This window comes from Hemitrygon akajei, unplaced genomic scaffold, assembly GCF_048418815.1.
Source record: "Hemitrygon akajei unplaced genomic scaffold, sHemAka1.3 Scf000033, whole genome shotgun sequence".
NCBI classification, from domain to species: Eukaryota; Metazoa; Chordata; class Chondrichthyes; order Myliobatiformes; family Dasyatidae; genus Hemitrygon; species Hemitrygon akajei.
In genome coordinates this window covers 19,167,885-19,186,990 of record NW_027331919.1, presented here as the reverse complement: position 1 = coordinate 19,186,990, position 19,106 = coordinate 19,167,885, and the positions used below count along the sequence as shown (strand labels likewise).

Here is a 19,106-nt window from a genome sequence, read left to right as displayed (position 1 = left end):
AGGGGCAAGAAGGGGAGGTGTTGCATTGCATTGTGAGTGTGTGTGTCTGTGTGTGTGTGTGTCTGTGTCTGTGTTTGTGTGTGTGTGTGTGTGTGTGTGTGTTTGTGAGTGTGTGTGTGTGTTTGTGAGTGTGTGTGTCTGTGTCTGGGTGTATGTGTGTCTGTGTTAGTGTGTGTGTCTCTGTGTGTGTGTCTATATGTGTGTGTGTGCGTGTGTGTCTGTGTCAATGTGTTTCTGTCGGTGTGTGTGTGAGTATACAATACAATACAATACAATACAAATATTACAGCGGTGCTTTGGCAGGGTAGATTAGATGGCTCGGCTAGAGCGGCTATTTGGGTGGAACTGAGGAATGGGACGTGTAGTAACACTTATAGGGGTGTATTATAGACCACCTAATGGGGAGCGAGAATTGGAGGAGCAAATATTTAAGTAGATAACAGATATTTGTTGTAAGCACAAGATTGTGATTATGGGAGATTTTAATTTTCCACACATAGACTGGACAGTCCATTCTGTAAAAGGTTTAGAGAATTTAAAATGCGTGCAGGATAGATTTTTGCAGCAATACATAGAGGTACCAACTAGAGAAGCGGCAGTGTTGGATCTCCTGTTAGGGAAGGAGATAGGTCCAATGACGAAGGTATGTGTTGGGGGGCACTTCGGGTCCAGTGATCAGAATGCCATTAGTTACAAAATAATTATGGAAAAGGATAGGACTGGACCCAGGGTTGAGATTTTTGATTGGAGAAAGGTTAACTTTGAGGCGATGCGAAAGGATTTAGAAGTAGTGGATTGGGACAATTTGTTTTATGAGATGAATGTAATAGAGAAATGGCGGTCATTTAAAGGTGACATTTTGAGGGTACAGAATCTTTATGTGCCTGTCAGGTTGAAATGAAAGGTTAAAAGTTTGTGAGAACCATGGTTTTACAGGGATATTGGAAAATTGATTCGGAAAAGGGGAGAGATGTACTATAGATATAGGCAGCATGGAGTAGATGAGGTGCTCTAGGAATATAAAGAATGTAAATAGAATCTTAAGGAAGAAATTAGTAAAGCTAAAAGATGATACGAGGTTGCTATAGCAAGTCAGGTGAAAATAAATCCAAAGGGGTTCTACGGTTATATTAATAGCAAAAGGATAGTGAGTGTTAAAATTGGTCCGTTAGAGAATCAGATTGGACAGCTGTGTGTGGAGCCAAAAGAGATGCGGGAGAAATTGATCAATTTCTTTTCTCCGGCATCTACTAAGGAGTAGGATATTGAATTGTGTAAGGTAAGGGAAACAAGTAGGGTAGTTATGGAAACTATGATGATTAAAGAAGAAGTACTGGCGCTTTTAAAGAATATAAAAGTGGATGAGTCTCCAAGTCCTGACAGGATATTCCCTGGGACATTGAGGGATGTTAGTGTAGGTATAGCAGGGGCTCTGACGGAAATATTTGAAATGTCATTAGAAAGGGAGCAACTTGACCCTGAGGGTCCTTCTACCTGAAACTCTCTAATCAGATAAACATCCAGTCCAGAATAGCTGATCCCCAGTTGGGTTCAACCACGGGCTGCTCTGAAAAGCCAAATCGTCCGCAGTCTGGAAATACCCCTGCTGGAATCCAGCACCAACCTGACTTTCCCAATGTACCTACATATCGTAGTTCCCCCATGTCGATTGCAGCGTTGCCCTTTTGGCATGTGCTTTCTGCGTCCCGTTATGCTTTGGAGGCCATTTCCTTACCACTGTTTGTGTGTCTGTATACAATTCTGATCAGATATTTTTACCCGAGCATTTCCGTGTCCCTACCCTCAATGATCCAACACCTAGAGACCCTCGGTTACTGATGAATGGACTTGGCCCGAAACGTCGTCTGTATTCTTTCCCATAGATGTTATCTGGCCTGCTGAATTCTTCCAGCACTGTGTCTGCTGCTTGGATGACATCTCTTTCTTACGACATAATTCCATTTTTACCAACAGAGCTCAGACGCCCTCTCTGCATTCCCGGCTGTGTCTTCGGCAGAACGTGTATCCTTGGGCATCAAGTTTCCAGCTACAATCTTTCAGCCATGATTCAGTGATGCCTGTAACATCAGACCTGCCAATCTGCAACCGTGCTGCAAGTTCATCGTTGTGTTTTAGTTAGAGTGTGCATTCAAATTCAACACCTTCTGACCTGTATTCATCCTTTTCGATATTGTCCACCTTATACGTTGCAGCTCATCCGATTAACTGCCATTTCCACCAATCAATAGTCTCTCCTTACCACTCACTGCCTCTGTTCGTAAACCAGTTACCTCATCGCCAGCACTATTATCGGCTTCCCTACATGTTTTTTTTTTACATTGGAATCTATGCTGCTCAGGACACGCGTTACACTGTGTTCAACCATATGATTCCGAACATCGTCTGAGGTGTTACAACCATCTGCCTCCACAAATTCTCCATAATCTGTTCTGGCAATCTGGCTCCCATCCCTCTGCAACTGGTTCAAACCGATGACTGTCAACTGTACAGTTTTCCTGGTTCTGGGCTCACTAGCACGCGGCACAAGCAGCAATCCTAAGATCAATACCCCGGACATCCCGCCCATTAACTCAGAACCTAACTCGCTGTACTCCCTCCTCATGCGTCCTATTCATGGCATTGATACCCACAAGGATCACCATCTGACTTGTTCTGCTCTGGGCCTTGGACCATCTGGACAATAGCAATGATAATTCAAGCTGCGGTTTATTGGCAACAGCTCAGCGTTCAGCACAGTCATTTCCTCAGTTCTCAGCAAACAAGCTCCACATTCTGAACCGTTACAGCTCCCTCTTCAAAATAATATTTAACATCCTCATCGTGAAACCACATTCCGTGCAGATCGGTCATAACATTTCCGATCTACAGGTAGTGTTGAAGTAGCAGAGAGGCTGCAGGTCTTATACAGAGAGGGAAAATGGACAAAGCACTGGCAGATGGAATACAGTGCCTGGAAGTGTATGGTCATGCAAATTGCGAGAAGTAATCCATTACTGAGGACTATCACCACCCGGGAAATGCACTGTCATCATTCGTACCATCGGGGAGGAGGTACAGGAGCCTGGCGACCCGCACTCAACCATTTGAAACAAGTTACTTCCCTTCCACCATCAGATTCCTTAACGCTTCCCGAACCCATGAGCACACTCGATATTCCCCTATTTCCTGTATTGATTAATTTTTGGAACTTACATTAAATTTACATCTTTGCGCAGTACTGATTGTACAAATGATCAACTCTCAGGTGGTATAAGTCACAGACAATAAATAAGATGGTGATTCCGGTGGCCAGCACGCGATACAGATAGACAGGACATGTGGCACTCTGGTCTTCACTGAGTACAGGAGTCGGGAGGTCACATTGCAGTTGTACAAGACATCGGTGAGGCCACACTTGGAGTACTGTGTTCGGTTCCGGTCTCCCTGCTGTAGGAAAGATGAGCTGGAAAGGGTGCAGAGGGAGATTTACGAGGATGTTGCCAGGATTCGAGTGGCTGAGCTGTGGAGACCGGGCTGGCGTGAAGAGTTTATTCTGTGGGGAGCACGGGTGACATTATAGAGGTGTGTATAAAACCCCGAGGGGCATAGATAGAGTGAATCCGCACAGTCTTTTAACCCAGGGTGGGGTATCTGTGAAGCAGAGTGGACAGGAGTGAGGTGAGAGTGGGTGGAGAGGAGTGAGTGAGACAACAGAGAAGGAGGTGTGGAGAACGGTGCAGGGAGGGATGAAGAGTGCGAAAGATGACGAGAAGGAAAGAGATCGATGGGGAAAGAGGAACAGGAGAGTGTTGGTGGAAGAGGTCACGAGTAGTGAGAGTGGTTGGGGGGACAGAGTGGATGAAGATGGAATGTGAGGATGAGGTGGATAAGAGAGGGGAAGATAGACCGGGGAGGAAAACGGATTGTAATGTGATTCAATTAGGTTCTAGGGGCTGCTGACAGAGATCCAGGATCTGTTCAGGAATATCCATGAACCAATGTGCAGACTTCTCGCAGATAAAACGGTGTTGATATTGGCAATTGGTATTCCATTCGTACGAGTTGCAGTTACCGCAGGCGGACCTTCCAGTGTCATCCCTGTGCATAAGACTAGAAGCCGCTTTCCTATCAAAGAAGGTTGAACAATTTAAACAGCGTCAAAACAGCTCCAGGAGGACACCCAAGACCGTCACCAAACTAATCCCATTGCATCGCACTTTCCACAAAGCCCCGTGTCCGGTATCCAAACTAAACCCCATGACCCACTTTCTCACTACAGATGGTATCACTCCCCAAAAAGATGCGACTGCCTCACACTCTCCCCAACAGCCGTGTGTCAGAATCTAATCTACGATCGTGATCCCCTCACTTCCCAAGCCATGGTATGTCTCCAAATTAATCATCCTGACCTGGTCACAAGTCACAATACAGAAAGAATCCGAATCTCACCCGTTTTCGCATTTTCCAATCCAGTATGTTCTGAATGGATCGACGAGAGATTTGGAAACAACATTCTGCGAAATTAAATTCTTTAATTAATGGTAAGAAGGAGACTCTCTCAATGCCGGAACCTGAGAGTGTCATGTATGTTGGTCTTCAGAAAGAAGGAGCATCACTTTGGCAGAGACAGGGAGTGTGAGTGAGATTCACTCTGTGTCTGACCCCGGGAGTGTGTGATAGGACGGTGTGGAGTGAGATTCACTCTGTGTCTGACCCCGGGACTGTGTGATGGGACGGTGTGGAGGGAGATTCACTCTGTGTCTCACCCCGGGAGGGTGTGATGGGACGGTGTGCAGGGAGACTCACTCTGTGTCTGACCCCGGGAGTGTGTGATGGGACGGTGTGAAGGGTTATTCACTCTGTGTCTGAAGCCGGGAGTGTGTGATGGAACGGTGTTTAGGGACATTCACTCTCTTTCTGACCCCGGGAGTGTCTGATGGGTCGGTGTGGAGGGAGTTTCACTCTGTGTCTGACCCCGGGAGTGTGTGATGGGACGGTGTGGAGGAAGATTCACTCTATGTCTGACCCCGGGAGTGTGTGATGGGACGGTGTGAAGGGAAATTCACTCTCTTTCTGACCCCGGAAGTGTGTGATGGGAAGGTGTGAAGGGAAATTCACTCTCTTTCTGACCGCGGGAGTGTGTGATGGGACGGTGAGGAGGGAGATTCACTCTGTGTCTCACCCCGGGAGTGTGTGATGGGACGGTGCGGAGGGAAATTCACTCTGTTTCTGACCCCGGGAGTGTGTGATGGGACGGTGTGGAGAGAGATTCACTCTGTTTCTGACCGCGGGATTATGTGACGGGAAGGCTTGGAGTGAGATTCAGCTGCCCCTCTATGCTATTAACTAAACTTTGAACATAATCATGACTGCCCTGAGTTTATGATTGTTGCGGAAATCGTTTTTTCTCAGTGTGACACGTACCTTCTGTTCTTCTGAATTTATTTCCAGCAGCATTGCATCAATGCTCGAACAATATTTCTTCGCTTCGTCGTAAGATGTTTCCAACGTGGATATTAAATAACACCTCTCTTCATTTCTGATCCAATCCTGGGAACACTCTTGCTCTGGAAATCAGGAACAAGAGAAGTGAATCTCCCAGCACAACGTCCCATCACACACTCCTCCGGTCAGACGCAGAGTGACTCTCCCTCCACACCGTTTCATGACAAACTCCGATGGTCAGCACTGTGCGAAGCTCACTTTCCACTCTCAGGTTACTCATACAAGAGTTCAATCACAGAGCGACGCTCGCTTCGTCCATGCTGTCTCAACCAGACTATGTCAAACTCAGAGTGAAGCCCACGCTGCGCGATCTAATCGCTCAATCAGTCTCAGACTCAGGGTCAAGTTATCTCCGCCGCGTCGCGTCACGCACATCCGAGTTGAGACACCGTCCCATCACACACTCCCGGGGTCAGACACAGAGTGATTCTCCCACCACACCGTCCCATCACATTCTCCCGGGGTCAAACACAGACTGAATCTTACAGACTGAATCTTCCTCCATACCGTCCCATCACACACCCCCGGCGTCAGACATAGAGTGAATGTCCCTCCGCACAGTCCAATCACATACTCCTGGAATCAGACACAGAATGAAACTCTCTCTCTCTCTCTCTCTCTCTCTCCTCTCTCTCTCTCTCTCTCTCTCTCTCTCTCTCTCTCTCTCTCTCTCTCCTCTCTCTCTCTCTCTCTCTCTCTCTCTCTCTCTCTCTCTCTCTCTCTCTCTCTCTCTCTCTCCACCCTGTGATGCCGAGTCAGGCAGGAGGCAGTTGTTGCCTCACCTCTGTTACTGTTCAGGAATTGGCAAAGTGTCTGGTAGTTTTGGTCGCAGGTGATTTGAGACTGACGAATCTGTAATACTGAGAGAGATGGAGAACGACGTTTAGCTTTAACAGTGACGTGTGAGACATTGTCACGGTGCCGCGCGGCCACGGTAAGTGGTGTGTCGTTGTCACGGTACGGTACGGTTCATGTTGAGAGTTGTGACACAGTGTCACTTTCAAGGGCGTGTCGGTGTCTCTCTGAGGTGTGTTCCGGTGTCGCCTTGAGGAGTGTATCAGTCACAGGGTCAGGGGCATGTCGATGTTACAGTGAGGGGTGCGTTGCTGTCACTGTGAGTGTCATGTCTGTGTCACGGTAAGGGTTGTGTTCGTGTCGTGGTTGGGAGTGTATCTGTGTCGCGTACAGAGGTGTGTCAGCGCGACGGTGAAGGTATTGTTGGCGTTATTGTGAATGGCATGTCTGATTCACTATGAGACTGGATTATGTTACGGTACAGGTCGTGTTACTATCACGGTTAAGGGGTGTGTCGGTGTCACGTTGAGGTGCGTGTCGGCATCACTGTGAGGTTTTACGCTAACTCTCATTCCACTCTGTTAGTTTACGTTCTGGCTCCATCCGGAGCCCGTTCGACTCACCATAGATCGAGAGCCCGGCAACCATCGCGATGATGACGGATGTAACTAGGCAGAGTAGGCAGATCTTACGGTACGGTTTATTACTGATTTTATCCTTCGGCTGCTCTGTATGTGGACCTGTGGAGTGAACATTCAGCGTGTGTGTGAATTCAGCCGTGACCCCCACTGTTGCTCCCACCCACCCACCATTCGCGCTCTCTCCTTCTACCACGATCACCGCACCGTCTCTAAATCTCATTTACTTTCAGCCGTCATCGCCGAGAGCCCAAATTTCTTGACTTGGAAAAGGCTGACAGGTGTCTGACGGACTCCAGAGATCAGTCAGATCTCCCCTGAGCCTCCTCCGCTCCAGAGGAAGCGACCCAGGTGTCCGACCTCTCGTTGTAACACATGCCACCGAATCCCGGCAGAGTCCTGTTAAACCTGTCCGGAGGCTCCCCAACGCCCTGACATCCTTCCGATAATGGGGAGACCAGAACTGTATACAATACGCCTGATTCAGCCTAGCTAGTGGTATTTATAAAGTTGCAACATAGCTCCTTGATATTTGCCCCGACTATTAAAGGGATGAATGCCACAGGACTTCTTAACTATCCCATCAAACTGTGCAGCCACGTTCAGGGAGCTGTGAACACGGACCCCAGGATCCTCTGCTCATCAACACTGTTTAGAATCGTGTCTTTGATAGGGTGCTATCTCTTCATTTGACCTACCAAGGCGCATCATTTAACGTCCGTCAGTGTTAAACTCCACCTGCCAGTTCCTCAAACCCTATCTGAAACTTTTCCAGACTGAATTATCTGTCAGTCGTCAACGCTGCCCACAACACCAACTATCTTCGTATCATCGGCAAACCTATTAACCCTACTGACATCAAGAGAGGGAAGGGCAAGAAGCAGGTATGAGAGAGTACCCCAGCGGCTGTGCCCACTAACAATAAGTATTCCTGCCTGATTACTGTTGGGTGGGGACGGCTACCTGGAGGAAGCAACACATTTCTCGCCTCTGTAACAGAGTCTGGTCCCGTGGCTCGGGGTGTAGGGAAAGGAAGAGGAATGCAGCAGCGATAGGGGACTCTGTAGGTGGGGGGTCGGATAGACGCAGAAAGAAACGCGAACGGTAGTTTGCCTCCCAGGTGCCAGTGTCCGGGATATTTCTGATCACGTCCACGATATCTTGTTGTGGGAAGGAGAAGAGCCACAGATCGTGGTACATATTGACACCAACGACATGGGTAGGAAAAGGACGGAGGTCCTAAAAAGATACTACAGGGAGTTAGGAAAACAGTTGAGAAGCCGAAACTCAAAGGTAGTATTCTCGGAGTTAATGCCTGTGCCACGTGACGGTAAGGATAATAATAGAATGAGTATACAATAGAGTATAAATGTGTGGCTGAGGGATTGGGACAGTGGGGAGGGGTTCAGGTTTCTGGATCATTAGGACCTCCTCTGGTGCAGGAGTGACCTGCACAAAAAGGATGTGTTGAAATTGAATCCGAAGAGGACCAATATCCTGGCGGGAAGGTTATCTAAAGCTACTGGGGAAAGTTTAAACTGGAATTGCTGGGGGTTTGGAACCGAACTGTAGTGACAGAGGAAAGGGAGGTTGGCTCACAAATAGAGAAAGCTTGGAGACAGTGCGAAACGAAGCATAGACAGGTGATAGAGAAGGATCGCGCTCTGCCCTATGGTTTGAAATATGTCTATTTTAATTGGAACAGTATCATGAATAAAGCGGATGAGCTTAGAGCGTGGATTAGCACTTGGAGCTATGATGTTGTGGCCATTACAGAAATTTGGGTGGCTCGGGATCAGGAATGGCAACTTCAGATGCCGGGCCTTAGATGTTCCAGAAAGGATTGGGAGGAAGGAAACAAGGTGAGGGCGTGGCACTGTTGATCATGGATATTGTGACGTCTGCATAAAAGGTGGACGACATGGAAGGGTTGTCGACGGAGTCTCTGTGGGTGTAAGTTAGGAATAAGCAGAGGTCAATAACTCTACTGGGTGATTTTTCTCAGTCCATTCAATAGTAACAGGGACATCGAGGAGCAGAGTGGGAGACAGATTCTGGAAAGGAGTAATAACAACAGGGTTTTGTTATGAGATTTTACTTTCCCAACTATTGTAGGAATCTCCCTAGTGTGAGGATAGTTACAAGGAGGTTTCCTGGATTGGGAGCGTGTTTTCTTCGAATCGGTTGAGTGAAGTCGGCCTTTTCTCCTTGGAGCGACAGAGGTTGAGAGGTGACCAAATAGAGGTGTATAAGGTGATGAGAGGCATTGATCGTGTGGAAAGTTAGAAGTTTGTTTGTTTGTTTTTTTGCCCGGGATGAAATGATTGACACAAGAGGACACGGGTTTAAGGTGCTGGTGAGCAGATACAGAGAGATATGTCAGGGTTAAGTTTTTTAAGTTAAGCAGAGAGAGGTGAGTGATGGAATGGGCTACCGGGAATGGTGGTGGAAGCGGATACGCTAGAGGCTTTTAAGAGTCTTTTGGATAGGTGCTTGGAACTTAGAAAAAATATAGGGCTATCGGTAAGCCTAGTAAAGCAGGGACATGTTCAGCTCAACTTTGAGCTCTTGTTTTTCTATGTTCCTTTGTTTCTCACGGCAAGAAGGACGTGGAAACCATAGACATAGTGTAGAGGAGATTTGTATGGATGTTGCCTGGATTGGGGAGCATGCCTTATGAGAATAGGTTGAGTGAACTCCGCCTTTTCTCTTTGGAGCGACGGAGGATGAGAGGTGACCTGACAGAGGTGTACAAGGTGGTGAGAGGCATTAATCGTGTAGATCGTGTAGTCTTTTCCCTCAGGGTGGAAATGGTTAGCACGAGAGGGCATAGTTTTAAGCTGATTGAAAGTAGGTAGAAAGGAGATGTAAAGAGTAAGTTTTTCACACAGGGAATGGTGAGTGCGTAAAATGAGTTTAAAATGTACAATGACTTTAACAAGTACAGTCACAGGATCCCATTTGGTAGATCACTCTGGCAGATGGAAGAGAGGAAGGTAGGGAGAAATGGAGAAAGAATTGATTGATGAAAGAGAGAGGGAGGAATGGGGGAGTAGGGAGGGTGGAAGATGGAGGAGGGAGAGAGATATTAGAATGACTGAGATACAGAGGGAGTAGTCTGGCTAATTTGAATCGGAAGGACTGATCAGGTACGGGGAGCAGATGTAATCTACCTAGACATTAACATGGTCACAGATGGTACACTGCTCTGGAAGGTGATGGTACAGGAGTCGGGAGGTCACGTTGTAGATGTACAGTGACGCCGGTCTTGTTCAGTGTTGATCGCCCTGATTTAGGAAAGGCCACGGTGCTGGGAAGTTTACGAGGATGTTGGTCTCGGGGGAGTGAGGCATGGAGAGTGGTCGGACAGTTCGAGACTATTCCTTGAAGCGCAAGGGTGACCTTACCTCTGTTGTATAAAACTACGAGGGGCGCAAGCAGGGTGAAAGAGCACAGACATTCCTCCGGTCCGGGGTATCGGGAAACAGAGGGCACAGGATTGAGGTGAGAGTCGATAACGTGGAGGGAAACAGATGAGGGACGGAGGGCCTGTTAGATTTGAAGGAGATAGACAGGGACGAGAGAGGGGGAAAAAGGAAGGGAGGGGGAGGGAACAGGGGAGGAGAGAGGGACGGAGGGGGAAGACTGGGGAGTTTCTGAGAAAGAAGGTCATAGGCGGCGAATGATTTTTAGAAGAGTGGTTGGGGAGAGTCGGGAACCTAGTAGAGGACGAGATTCCGGTAGGAGAGGGGCAGAGACAGTGGGGTGGGTAGGGTGGGACGATTAGGGAGTGTGAGTCGAGCAAACTGAAAGAGCAGAACGAGGATGTTGCCGGACTCGTGGGACTAACTTAGATGTGGGGCAGGTTGGGACTTTATTCCTTGGAGGGTGACCTTAGAGAGGCGGTGAGTGCGTACAGATATTTTCCGTAGACTTGGAGAACCGAGGACAAGAACGCACGTCTGTGGTGAGGGGGGAAAGGGATGCAATTGGGAAGACGACTAACAACCTTTTATTACCCAGATTGTGGTCTGCCTATGGGACGAGCTGACAGAGGAAGTGGTCGAGGCAGATACATTAGAAAGTTGGGAACTTGGGAATATGACACATAACCAATCCATAATGGCGTCATCACTGTGAACTCTGACCTGGTGGTGCAGTGGTTGGCAGACCGCCGGGTCCCGACGAAATCGGAGAATCTTCATCCTCATCGATGCGAGTTTCCTCTTTCCTAACGTTCAGCTCTGAGTAAGTGGAGTTCAGACCGCCTGGGGGAGAGAGTCGGACAGGCAGATTAGGAAGAGATTGAGAGCGGTAGAGAATAGAGGAGGGTGTCGGGAAGAGAGAGAAGAGAGGGAGGCAAGTGAGGGAGAGAGAAGGGGTGAGAATATGAGTGAGGGAGAGGGGTAGAGATAGGAGAGAAACAGGAGGCAGCAGAGGAGAGCGATCAGCAGAGTGAGGAAGGTAACTACAAGGGCAATGGGCGGGAAGATGTAAGAGAAAGAATGAGGAGAGAGAAAAGGGTGAGAGAGGCGGAGATAGAGGAGACAGGGAGAGAGTCGGAAAAAGTGAGAGGGCATGGAAAGGTGTGAGAGAGGGTGAAAGAGGGCGATTGAGAAGCGAGAGTGAGGGGAGGAGAAAGTGGGAGAGAGATGGCGAAGAGAAAAGAAGATAATTTGAGAGAGAGAGAGAGAAGAGCGAGGGGAGAGAGCGTCCGGGAAAGGAAGAGAGGCGTGGACAGAGAAGAGGAGAGCGCGTGACGGGATTGAGGGGCAAATTTAGGGACAGAGCGAGGTTGGAAGACCGGGACGGGCGGACGCGGAAGGATGAGACGGAGCGAAGAGAGAGTTTAAGAGCGCGAGGGGGAGACGGGGAGTGGTAGAAACGGTGACTGTGATAGAGGCGAGACGGGAGGGAGAGGGGATAATGAGAGAGGGCGAAGAGAACGGGACATTGAGTGACAGTGAGGATAACGGGGAGAGGAAGGAGGGGAGAGACAGAGAGCGGCGAGGGCGTGAGAAGGTGAGGGAGGGGGAGAATTGGAAAGGAAAAGAGAGTGGGGTTAAGAAAAGTGAGAGAGCGGTTATGGATTTATACCGCGTACCTTCCTCACCACACGGACACGGCGCTCACTGATCTCCGCAACCCCATCCCACAGCGCTCTGTCCTCATCGCCACTTCCTCCAGATGGGTACATGCCATGCTATCTCTCCTCACCGACCCTTCTCACAGCCCACTCTCCTCAAACCATCCCACGGCGCTCCTTCTACACCGCCCCTCCAAGGCTGCTCACTCCTCACAGCACCCTCTGCACCGTCCCTCCCACAACGTTCACACCACCACGCCCCCCCCCCCCATCGTCTCTCCCACGCGTTCCTTCCGTCTTATGCTGAAACAGGCAATCATTAGGAACGTTTTCCCTGAGATCTCTCGACAGGATTGGCCATATCAGCTGAACAGGGTCAAACCAACAAAGATGAAACTGACCTCGATCTGCCCGGACCCGGGGCGCAGAGGTGGTCTTGAAATTAACTTCCGCGTACAATACATCAGGTTCAGCTGGGGACAGAACAGCGAGGTTCAGAGACAGATTGAAGATTCCTATACACCGTCCCATCACACAATCCCGGGATCAGACACAGAGTGAATCTCCCTCCATACCGTCACATCACACACTCCCGGGGTCAGACACAGATTTAAACTCCCTCCACACCGTCCCGTCACACACTCCCGGGGTCAGACACGGACTGAATCTCCCTCCACACAGTCCCATCACACACTCCCGGGATCAGACACAGATTTAAACTCCCTCCACCAGTCCGATCGCACACACCGCGGATCAGACACAGAGTGAATCTCCATCCACATTGTCACGTCACACACTCCCACACTCGCTCATCACAAACTTCCTGGCAGACATAGTGTGGAATTCCCTCCACCAGTTGATCACACACACCAGGATAAGCTGCAGAGCAGATCATTCGCCTGTCTCTCTGCCCCACTCACCTCGGGAAGGAGACCTTGAGTCCGCTTTTCCCAACTTCACATTCATGTGACTCTCGCTCCGGTCCATCCTGCCGAGGATTCTCTGCGTCTCAGAGCTCAGATATGGGAAGCAACCGTTGTCAGAAGAAGCCTGTTAACAAGTGGGTTAGACCGATACCAAACAACGCCTGAAGAATAGCTGATACATTTAGAAACCGAGAGCAAGGGGAGGAAGTGCGGGGAGCAGAGAGATTGAGGGTGTTGCAGAGGATGGTCGAGAATTGAGAGTGGTTGGGGGAAGAGTAATGAAAGTGGTGAAAATGAGGGGAGGATTCAGGGTCGGGTAGAGATAGAGAGGTGAGTGTCAATGGACAGACTGGGGAGAAGGGAGCGTCAGAAGGGGTGTGTGGAGAGAGGAGGGCGGAAGGAGTGATGGAGATGGGGAAAAGTGAGCGGAGAGGGTGAGACGGAGAAATGAAGGCGGGAGAGTTGGAGAGTGATTGGGGAGGGAGGGTCGGTGAACGGAGGTAAGAGAGTGAGATCAGGATGGAACCAGGCAGCGGAGAGAAGGAGAGGAAGGATGGAGAGCGCGGTGGAGATGGAGGAGGGATTTTGGGGGGACTGAGGAATAGAAGTAGGAACAGAGAAAGTAAAGGATTTGGTGGAGGTATGTTGAGACGGAGGGTAGGAATGAGGAAGGAAGGAACATCCGAGGGATTTTCTCACTCATACAGAGCCTCAATGATCCAGGACTGATGCACCCCGAGCTGGTTCCTGTTTTAAGCATTGGACTTTCCCACCGTCCCTCCAAATGAGGTGAACAGTTCACCTCGAAACTCGTTCCCTCCACAGGCTTTCCTCGCTTTACTCGTTCAGTGGCGTACTCTCTCTCTCTCTCCCTCCTTATTCCGTGGCATTCTCTGTCTCTTCCTCTCGTTCTCCTTCGACAAGCTTCCCCCACGCTCCCCTTTTCATTCTCCCCATTCCTCCCCACCATGCTCTCTCTCTCTATCGTATCTTCCTCCCCTCTCAACCCTTGCTCTTTTCTCTAAATCCTCTCGCCCACCTTTGCCCCACTTGTCTCCTCTTCCCCATTATCTTATTTCACTCTCTCCCCCATCTGCCCCTCTCTTTTTCTTCTCTCCACGACCAATACTCTTGTCACTCTGACACGCAGATGTGCTTACACACTCACAGATGCTTTCTGTATTCCCCGTCCCTTCCAACTGTCTACCTTCATTTCCTTCGGCCCATCTCCCCCGTCCCTTCCTCCCCTCCTTCCATCCTCCCTCCGGGTTTCCCGCTCTCTCCCACCACACCTTCCTCCTCCCATGTCTCACTCTTCCTCTTCCTTTCGTGTCCCTGTCTCTCTCTTCCTTCTCCCACCCTCGCCTGGCACTGGCTCATTCTGTCCCACTCACCTCCCCCACCTCAACGACTTCCCTATCACACACCTTCCCTTTTCGTTTCCTTTCTCCTCTACACCTTTTTTCTTTAACGAAACTAAACGCTTTATGTCCTCCTTTTCATCCACCTCACTTATTCCTTCACTTTTTCTTTCTCTCTGGATTCCATGCTTCCTTACTTTCTCAATGATCCCTCCAGGGATACCTTAACAAATGCCTTGCTGAAATTCATATACCCTACATCTTCTTCTCTTCTTTCATCAATGTGTTTAGTCACATCTTGAAAATATTGAAACAGGTTCGTAAGGCACGGTCTGACCTTGACAAAACCATGCTGACTATTCACAATCATTTTAAATCTCTCCAAATGTTCATAAATCCTGCCTCTCAGGATCATCTCCATCCACTTATTAACCACTGAGTTAAGACTCACCGGTCTATAATTTCCTGAGCTATCTCGAACCCTTTCTTGAATAAAGCAACATCATCCGAAAACCTCCAATCCGCTGGAACCTTTCCCGTACCCCTTGATGTTGCAAAGTTCATAGCCAGGTTCTCAGTAATCTCCTCCCTCACCTCCACAGTAACCTGGGGTACATCTCATCCGGTCCCAGCGACTTACCAGCTTGATGCTTTCCAAAAGCTCCAGCTCACCCTCTTTCTTAATATCAACATGCTGTAAGTGATTGATACTATCACCCAGATCCTTTTCCATAGTGAATACTGAAGCAAAGTATTCATTAAGTTTCTGCTATTTCCTCCGGTTCCAAACACATTTTCCGCTTGACACATTTGATCGGTACTATTCTTTCGCATCTGGTCCTATTACTCTTCACATACTTGAGGAAAGCCTTGGGGTTTTCCTTATTCCTCCCCGTCAAGAATTTCTCATGGCTACGTCTGGTTCTCCTAATTTCCTTCTTAAACTCCTTCCTGTTAGTCTTATAATCTTCCAGATCTCTAACATCACCTATCTCTCTCAAACTTTTGTAACCTTTACTATTCGTTTTGACTTGATTTAGTGCAGCCTTGGTACACCACGGTCCCTGTACCCTACCATAACTTCCTCGTCACGTTGGAACATACCTATGCAGCATTCCACGCAAATATCCTCTGAATATTTGCCTCATTTCTGCCGTCTTTTCTCTGAGAACATCTGTTTTCAATTTAAGCATGGAGGTTCCTATCCGATAGCCTGATAATTCGTCTTACTCCAACAAAAAGCGTTTCTAACTTGTCTGTTCTTATCTCTCTCCTTTGCTATTGTAAATGAGATAGCATTCTGATCACTATCTCCAACAATCTCTCCGACTGAGAATTGTGACACCTGACCTGGTTTATTTCCCAATACCAAATGAATGCAACCTCTCCTTTTGTGGGATTATATACATATTGTTGCAAGAAACCTTCCTGAACACACCTAGCAAACTCCATCTCATCTAAACCCCTTGCTCTGAGGAGATGCCGATTGATATTTATGTCATTAAAATCTCCCATCACGACATCTCTGTTATTGCTACACATTTCCAGGATCTGTTTCTCAATCTGCTCCTCGATATCCCCGTTACTATTGGGCGGTCTAAAAAAACACCCGGTAAAGTTATTGACCCCTTGCTATTCCTAACCTGCATCCACGGAGACTCATTAAAAAAAAACCCCACAGGGTCCACCATTTCTGCAGCCCTGACAGTATCACTGATCAACAGTGCCACGCCCACAGCTCTTTTTTGCCTCCGTTCCTGTCCTTTCTGACACATCTGAACCCCGGCACTTGAAGAAACCGTTCCTGTCCCTGAGCCATCAAAGTCTCTGTAATGGCCACAACATCATATCTCCTAAGGAGATAGTGATCACACACTACCTCCTTTATCATAGCATTTGAGAAGGATGGGGACAGATAAGTTAGCAAAGCGTTTAATTGGAGTAGGACTAAATATGAGGCTATCAGGCAGAAAGTTGGAAGCATAAATTGACAATAGAAAATAGGTGCAGGAGTAGGCCATTCGGCCGTTCGAGCCAGCAACGCCATTCACTGTGGTTATGGCTCAATTGTGATCAGTTGCTCTCAAAAATGTTCGAAATAAATGTGGCAATGTTCAAAGGATATTTGCGTGCAGTTCTGCTTATGTATGTTCCAATGAGAAAGGGAGAAGCGGGTAGGGTACAGGACCCGTGCTGTACAAAGGCTGTTGTAAATCTAGTCAAGAATAAAGGAAGACCTTACGAAAGTTTCAAAAGACTAGTTGTTGACAGAGATCTAGAAGATAATAAAGCTAACAGGGGGAGCCTAAGAAAGAAATTAGGAGAGCCAGAATGGGCCATAAGAAGGCCTGGCAGGACAGGATGAAGGTAAACTGCAGGACACTCTGTAGGTATGAGAAGAACAAGTGGATAAGACTGGAGAGTTTAGGACGAATCAAGTGTGACAGTGCCAAAGTGTGTATGGAGCAGGAAGAGAAAGCAGAGGTACATAATGAATACTTTGCTTCTGTATACACTTGAATAAAAGATTCTGGCGATTGTAAGGATGACAGAGCGGACTGAAATGCTTGAGCATGTAGATATTAATAACGATGATATGCTGGGGCATTTAGAAAGCATCAATCTGCAAAAGTCGCGGGGAAAGGAAGACCAGACTACTGTGCGAACCGACGGAGGAGATTGCTGAGCCTCTGGCGATGATGTTTGTATCATCAATGAAGATGGCAGAGATTCCGGAGGAATGGAGGTTTCTGGATGTTGTTCCCTTATTAAAGAAAGGGAGTAGAGATAGACCAGAAAATTATAGACCATTGAGTCTTACTGCAGTGGTTGGTAAGTTGATGGAGAAGTCCCTGAGAGGCAGGATTTATGAACATTTGTAGAGGCATAATATGATTGGTAATACTCAGCATGGAATTGTCAAAGGCAGGTCGTGTCTTACCAGCCTGATTTTTTTTCGAGGATGGGACTGAACGAATTGATGAAGGTAGCGCAATAGTTGTACTGCATTTTGATTTCACCCAGCATTTGATGATGTATCCCGTGTAAGGAGACACGTGGCCCACAGAGACATTGCTTTGTGGATCCAGAATTCGCTTGCCCACTGAAGGCAAAGAGAGGTTACAGTCGTGTCATATTCTGCATGGGAGCCCGTGAACAGTGGAGTTCCTCAGCGATCTGTTCTTGGACCTCAACTCTACGTGATTGCATGAATGATCTGGATCGGGATCTGGAGCTGTGGTTCTTAAATTTGCGGATGATACAAAGGTTCGGGGTGTTGTAGATACCCCCAATTATTAGGTCAGTCAGAGCTTACAGCGGGGCATTCATAGGATGCAAATCTGGGCTGAGAAGTGGGAGTTGGAATTCAACTCAGGTAAGCGTCAGGCTTTTACATTTGTAGGTCAAATATGATGACAGAATATGGTATTAATGGTCAGACTCTTGGCAGTGTGGAGGATCAGAGGGATCTTTGGGTTCGAGTCCATAGGACACTCAAGGCATCTGCACAGGTTGACTCTGTGGTTAAGAAAGCATACGGTGTATTGGCCTTCATAAACCGTGAGACTGAGTTTACAAGCAGAGAGGCAATGTTACTAATTTATAGGGCGCTACCTGGAGGACTTTGTTCAGATCTGGTCGCCTCTCTAAGGGAAGGATGTGGAAACGATGGAAAGGATGCAGAGGAGATTTGCAACGGTGTTCCCTGGTTTCGGGAGCATGCCTTATGAGAATAGGTTGACTGAATTCGGCCATTTTTCCATGGAGAGTCAGAGGATGAGAAACGACCTGATAATGTGTATCAGATGATGTGAGGCTTTGATCTGGATGTGCTAGAGATTTTGGAAATCATCAAGTTGGATAAGTCTCCGGGCCCGGATGAGATTATCCCCAAGCTACAATGGCAGGCGAGGGATCGGCTTTCTAAGCCTCTTGTGATGATATTTGCATCATCAATGGAGACGACGGAGTTTCCGAGCGATTGGAGAGTTGCGAATATTGTTCCTTGATTTAAGAAAGGGAGCAGAGATAGCCGAGGAAATTATAGACCAGTGAGTCTTAACTCAGTGGTTGGTAAGTTGATGGAGAAGATTCTGAGAGACAAGATTTATGAACATTTGGAGAGGTATGATATGGCTAGGAATAGTCAGCATGGCTTTGTCAAGGGCAGGTTGTGCCGTACGAGCCTGATTGAATTTGATGAGAATGTGATTAAACACATTGAGGAAGGAAGAGCAGTAGATGTAGTGTATATGGATTTCAGCAAGGCATTTGATAACTTACCCCAGGCAATGATTATTGAGAAAGTAAGGAGGCATGGGATTCAAGGAGGCATTGTTTTGTGCATTCAAAACTGGCTTGCCCACAGAAGGCAATGAGTGGTTTTAGACGTGGCATATTCTGCATGGAAGTCGGTCACCAGTGGAGTGCCTCAGGGATCTGTTCTGGGACCCTAACTCTTCGTGATTTTTTTTTTAATGACCTGGATGAAGAAATGGAGGGTAGGGTTAGTAAGTTTGCTGCTGACACAAAGGTTGGAGGTGTTGTAGATAGCGTGGACGGCTGTCAGAGGTTACTGCGGGACATTTATAGGATGCAAAATTGGGCTGAGAAGTGGCAGATGGATATCAACCCAAAGTGGTTCATTTTGCTAGGTCAAATACGATGGCAGAATATGACATTAATGGTAAGAATCCTGGCAGTGTGGAGGATCAGAGGGATCTTGGGGTCCGAGTCCATAGGACGCTCAAAGCAACTGCGCAGGTTGACTCTGTGGTTAAGAAGGCGCATGGCG

The 19,106-nt window shown here is 48.0% G+C and overlaps 1 protein-coding gene across 1 annotated transcript; it reads right to left on the bottom strand.

Moving 5' to 3' along the window:
* Positions 1-2,898: 2,898 nt before the first annotated feature.
* On the bottom strand, positions 2,899-7,037 carry LOC140719915 (killer cell lectin-like receptor subfamily B member 1B allele A). The gene is made up of 5 exons (XM_073034841.1): positions 6,924-7,037; positions 6,288-6,365; positions 5,425-5,567; positions 4,450-4,514; positions 2,899-4,125 (listed from the first exon to the last, which is right to left on the bottom strand). The coding sequence occupies exons 1-5, from the start codon at positions 6,946-6,948 to the stop codon at positions 3,936-3,938; spliced, it is 501 nt and encodes a 166-aa protein (XP_072890942.1). The 5' UTR covers positions 6,949-7,037; the 3' UTR covers positions 2,899-3,935.
* Between the last annotated feature and the right edge of the window lie 12,069 nt (positions 7,038-19,106).

What these genes read in the sequence shown, in the direction of transcription:
- LOC140719915 (XM_073034841.1), bottom strand. Translation starts at nt 6,948, where the DNA reads ATGGTTGCCGGGCTCTCGATCTATG. An exon ending in TGCCGGGCTCTCGATCTATG is followed by an intron (nt 6,366 to 6,923) that starts GTGAGTCGAACG and finishes CATCTCTCTCAG; the next exon opens with TATTACAGATTCGTCAGTCT. An exon ending in ATTCCTGAACAGTAACAGAG is followed by an intron (nt 5,568 to 6,287) that starts GTGAGGCAACAA and finishes CCTGATTTCCAG; the next exon opens with AGCAAGAGTGTTCCCAGGAT.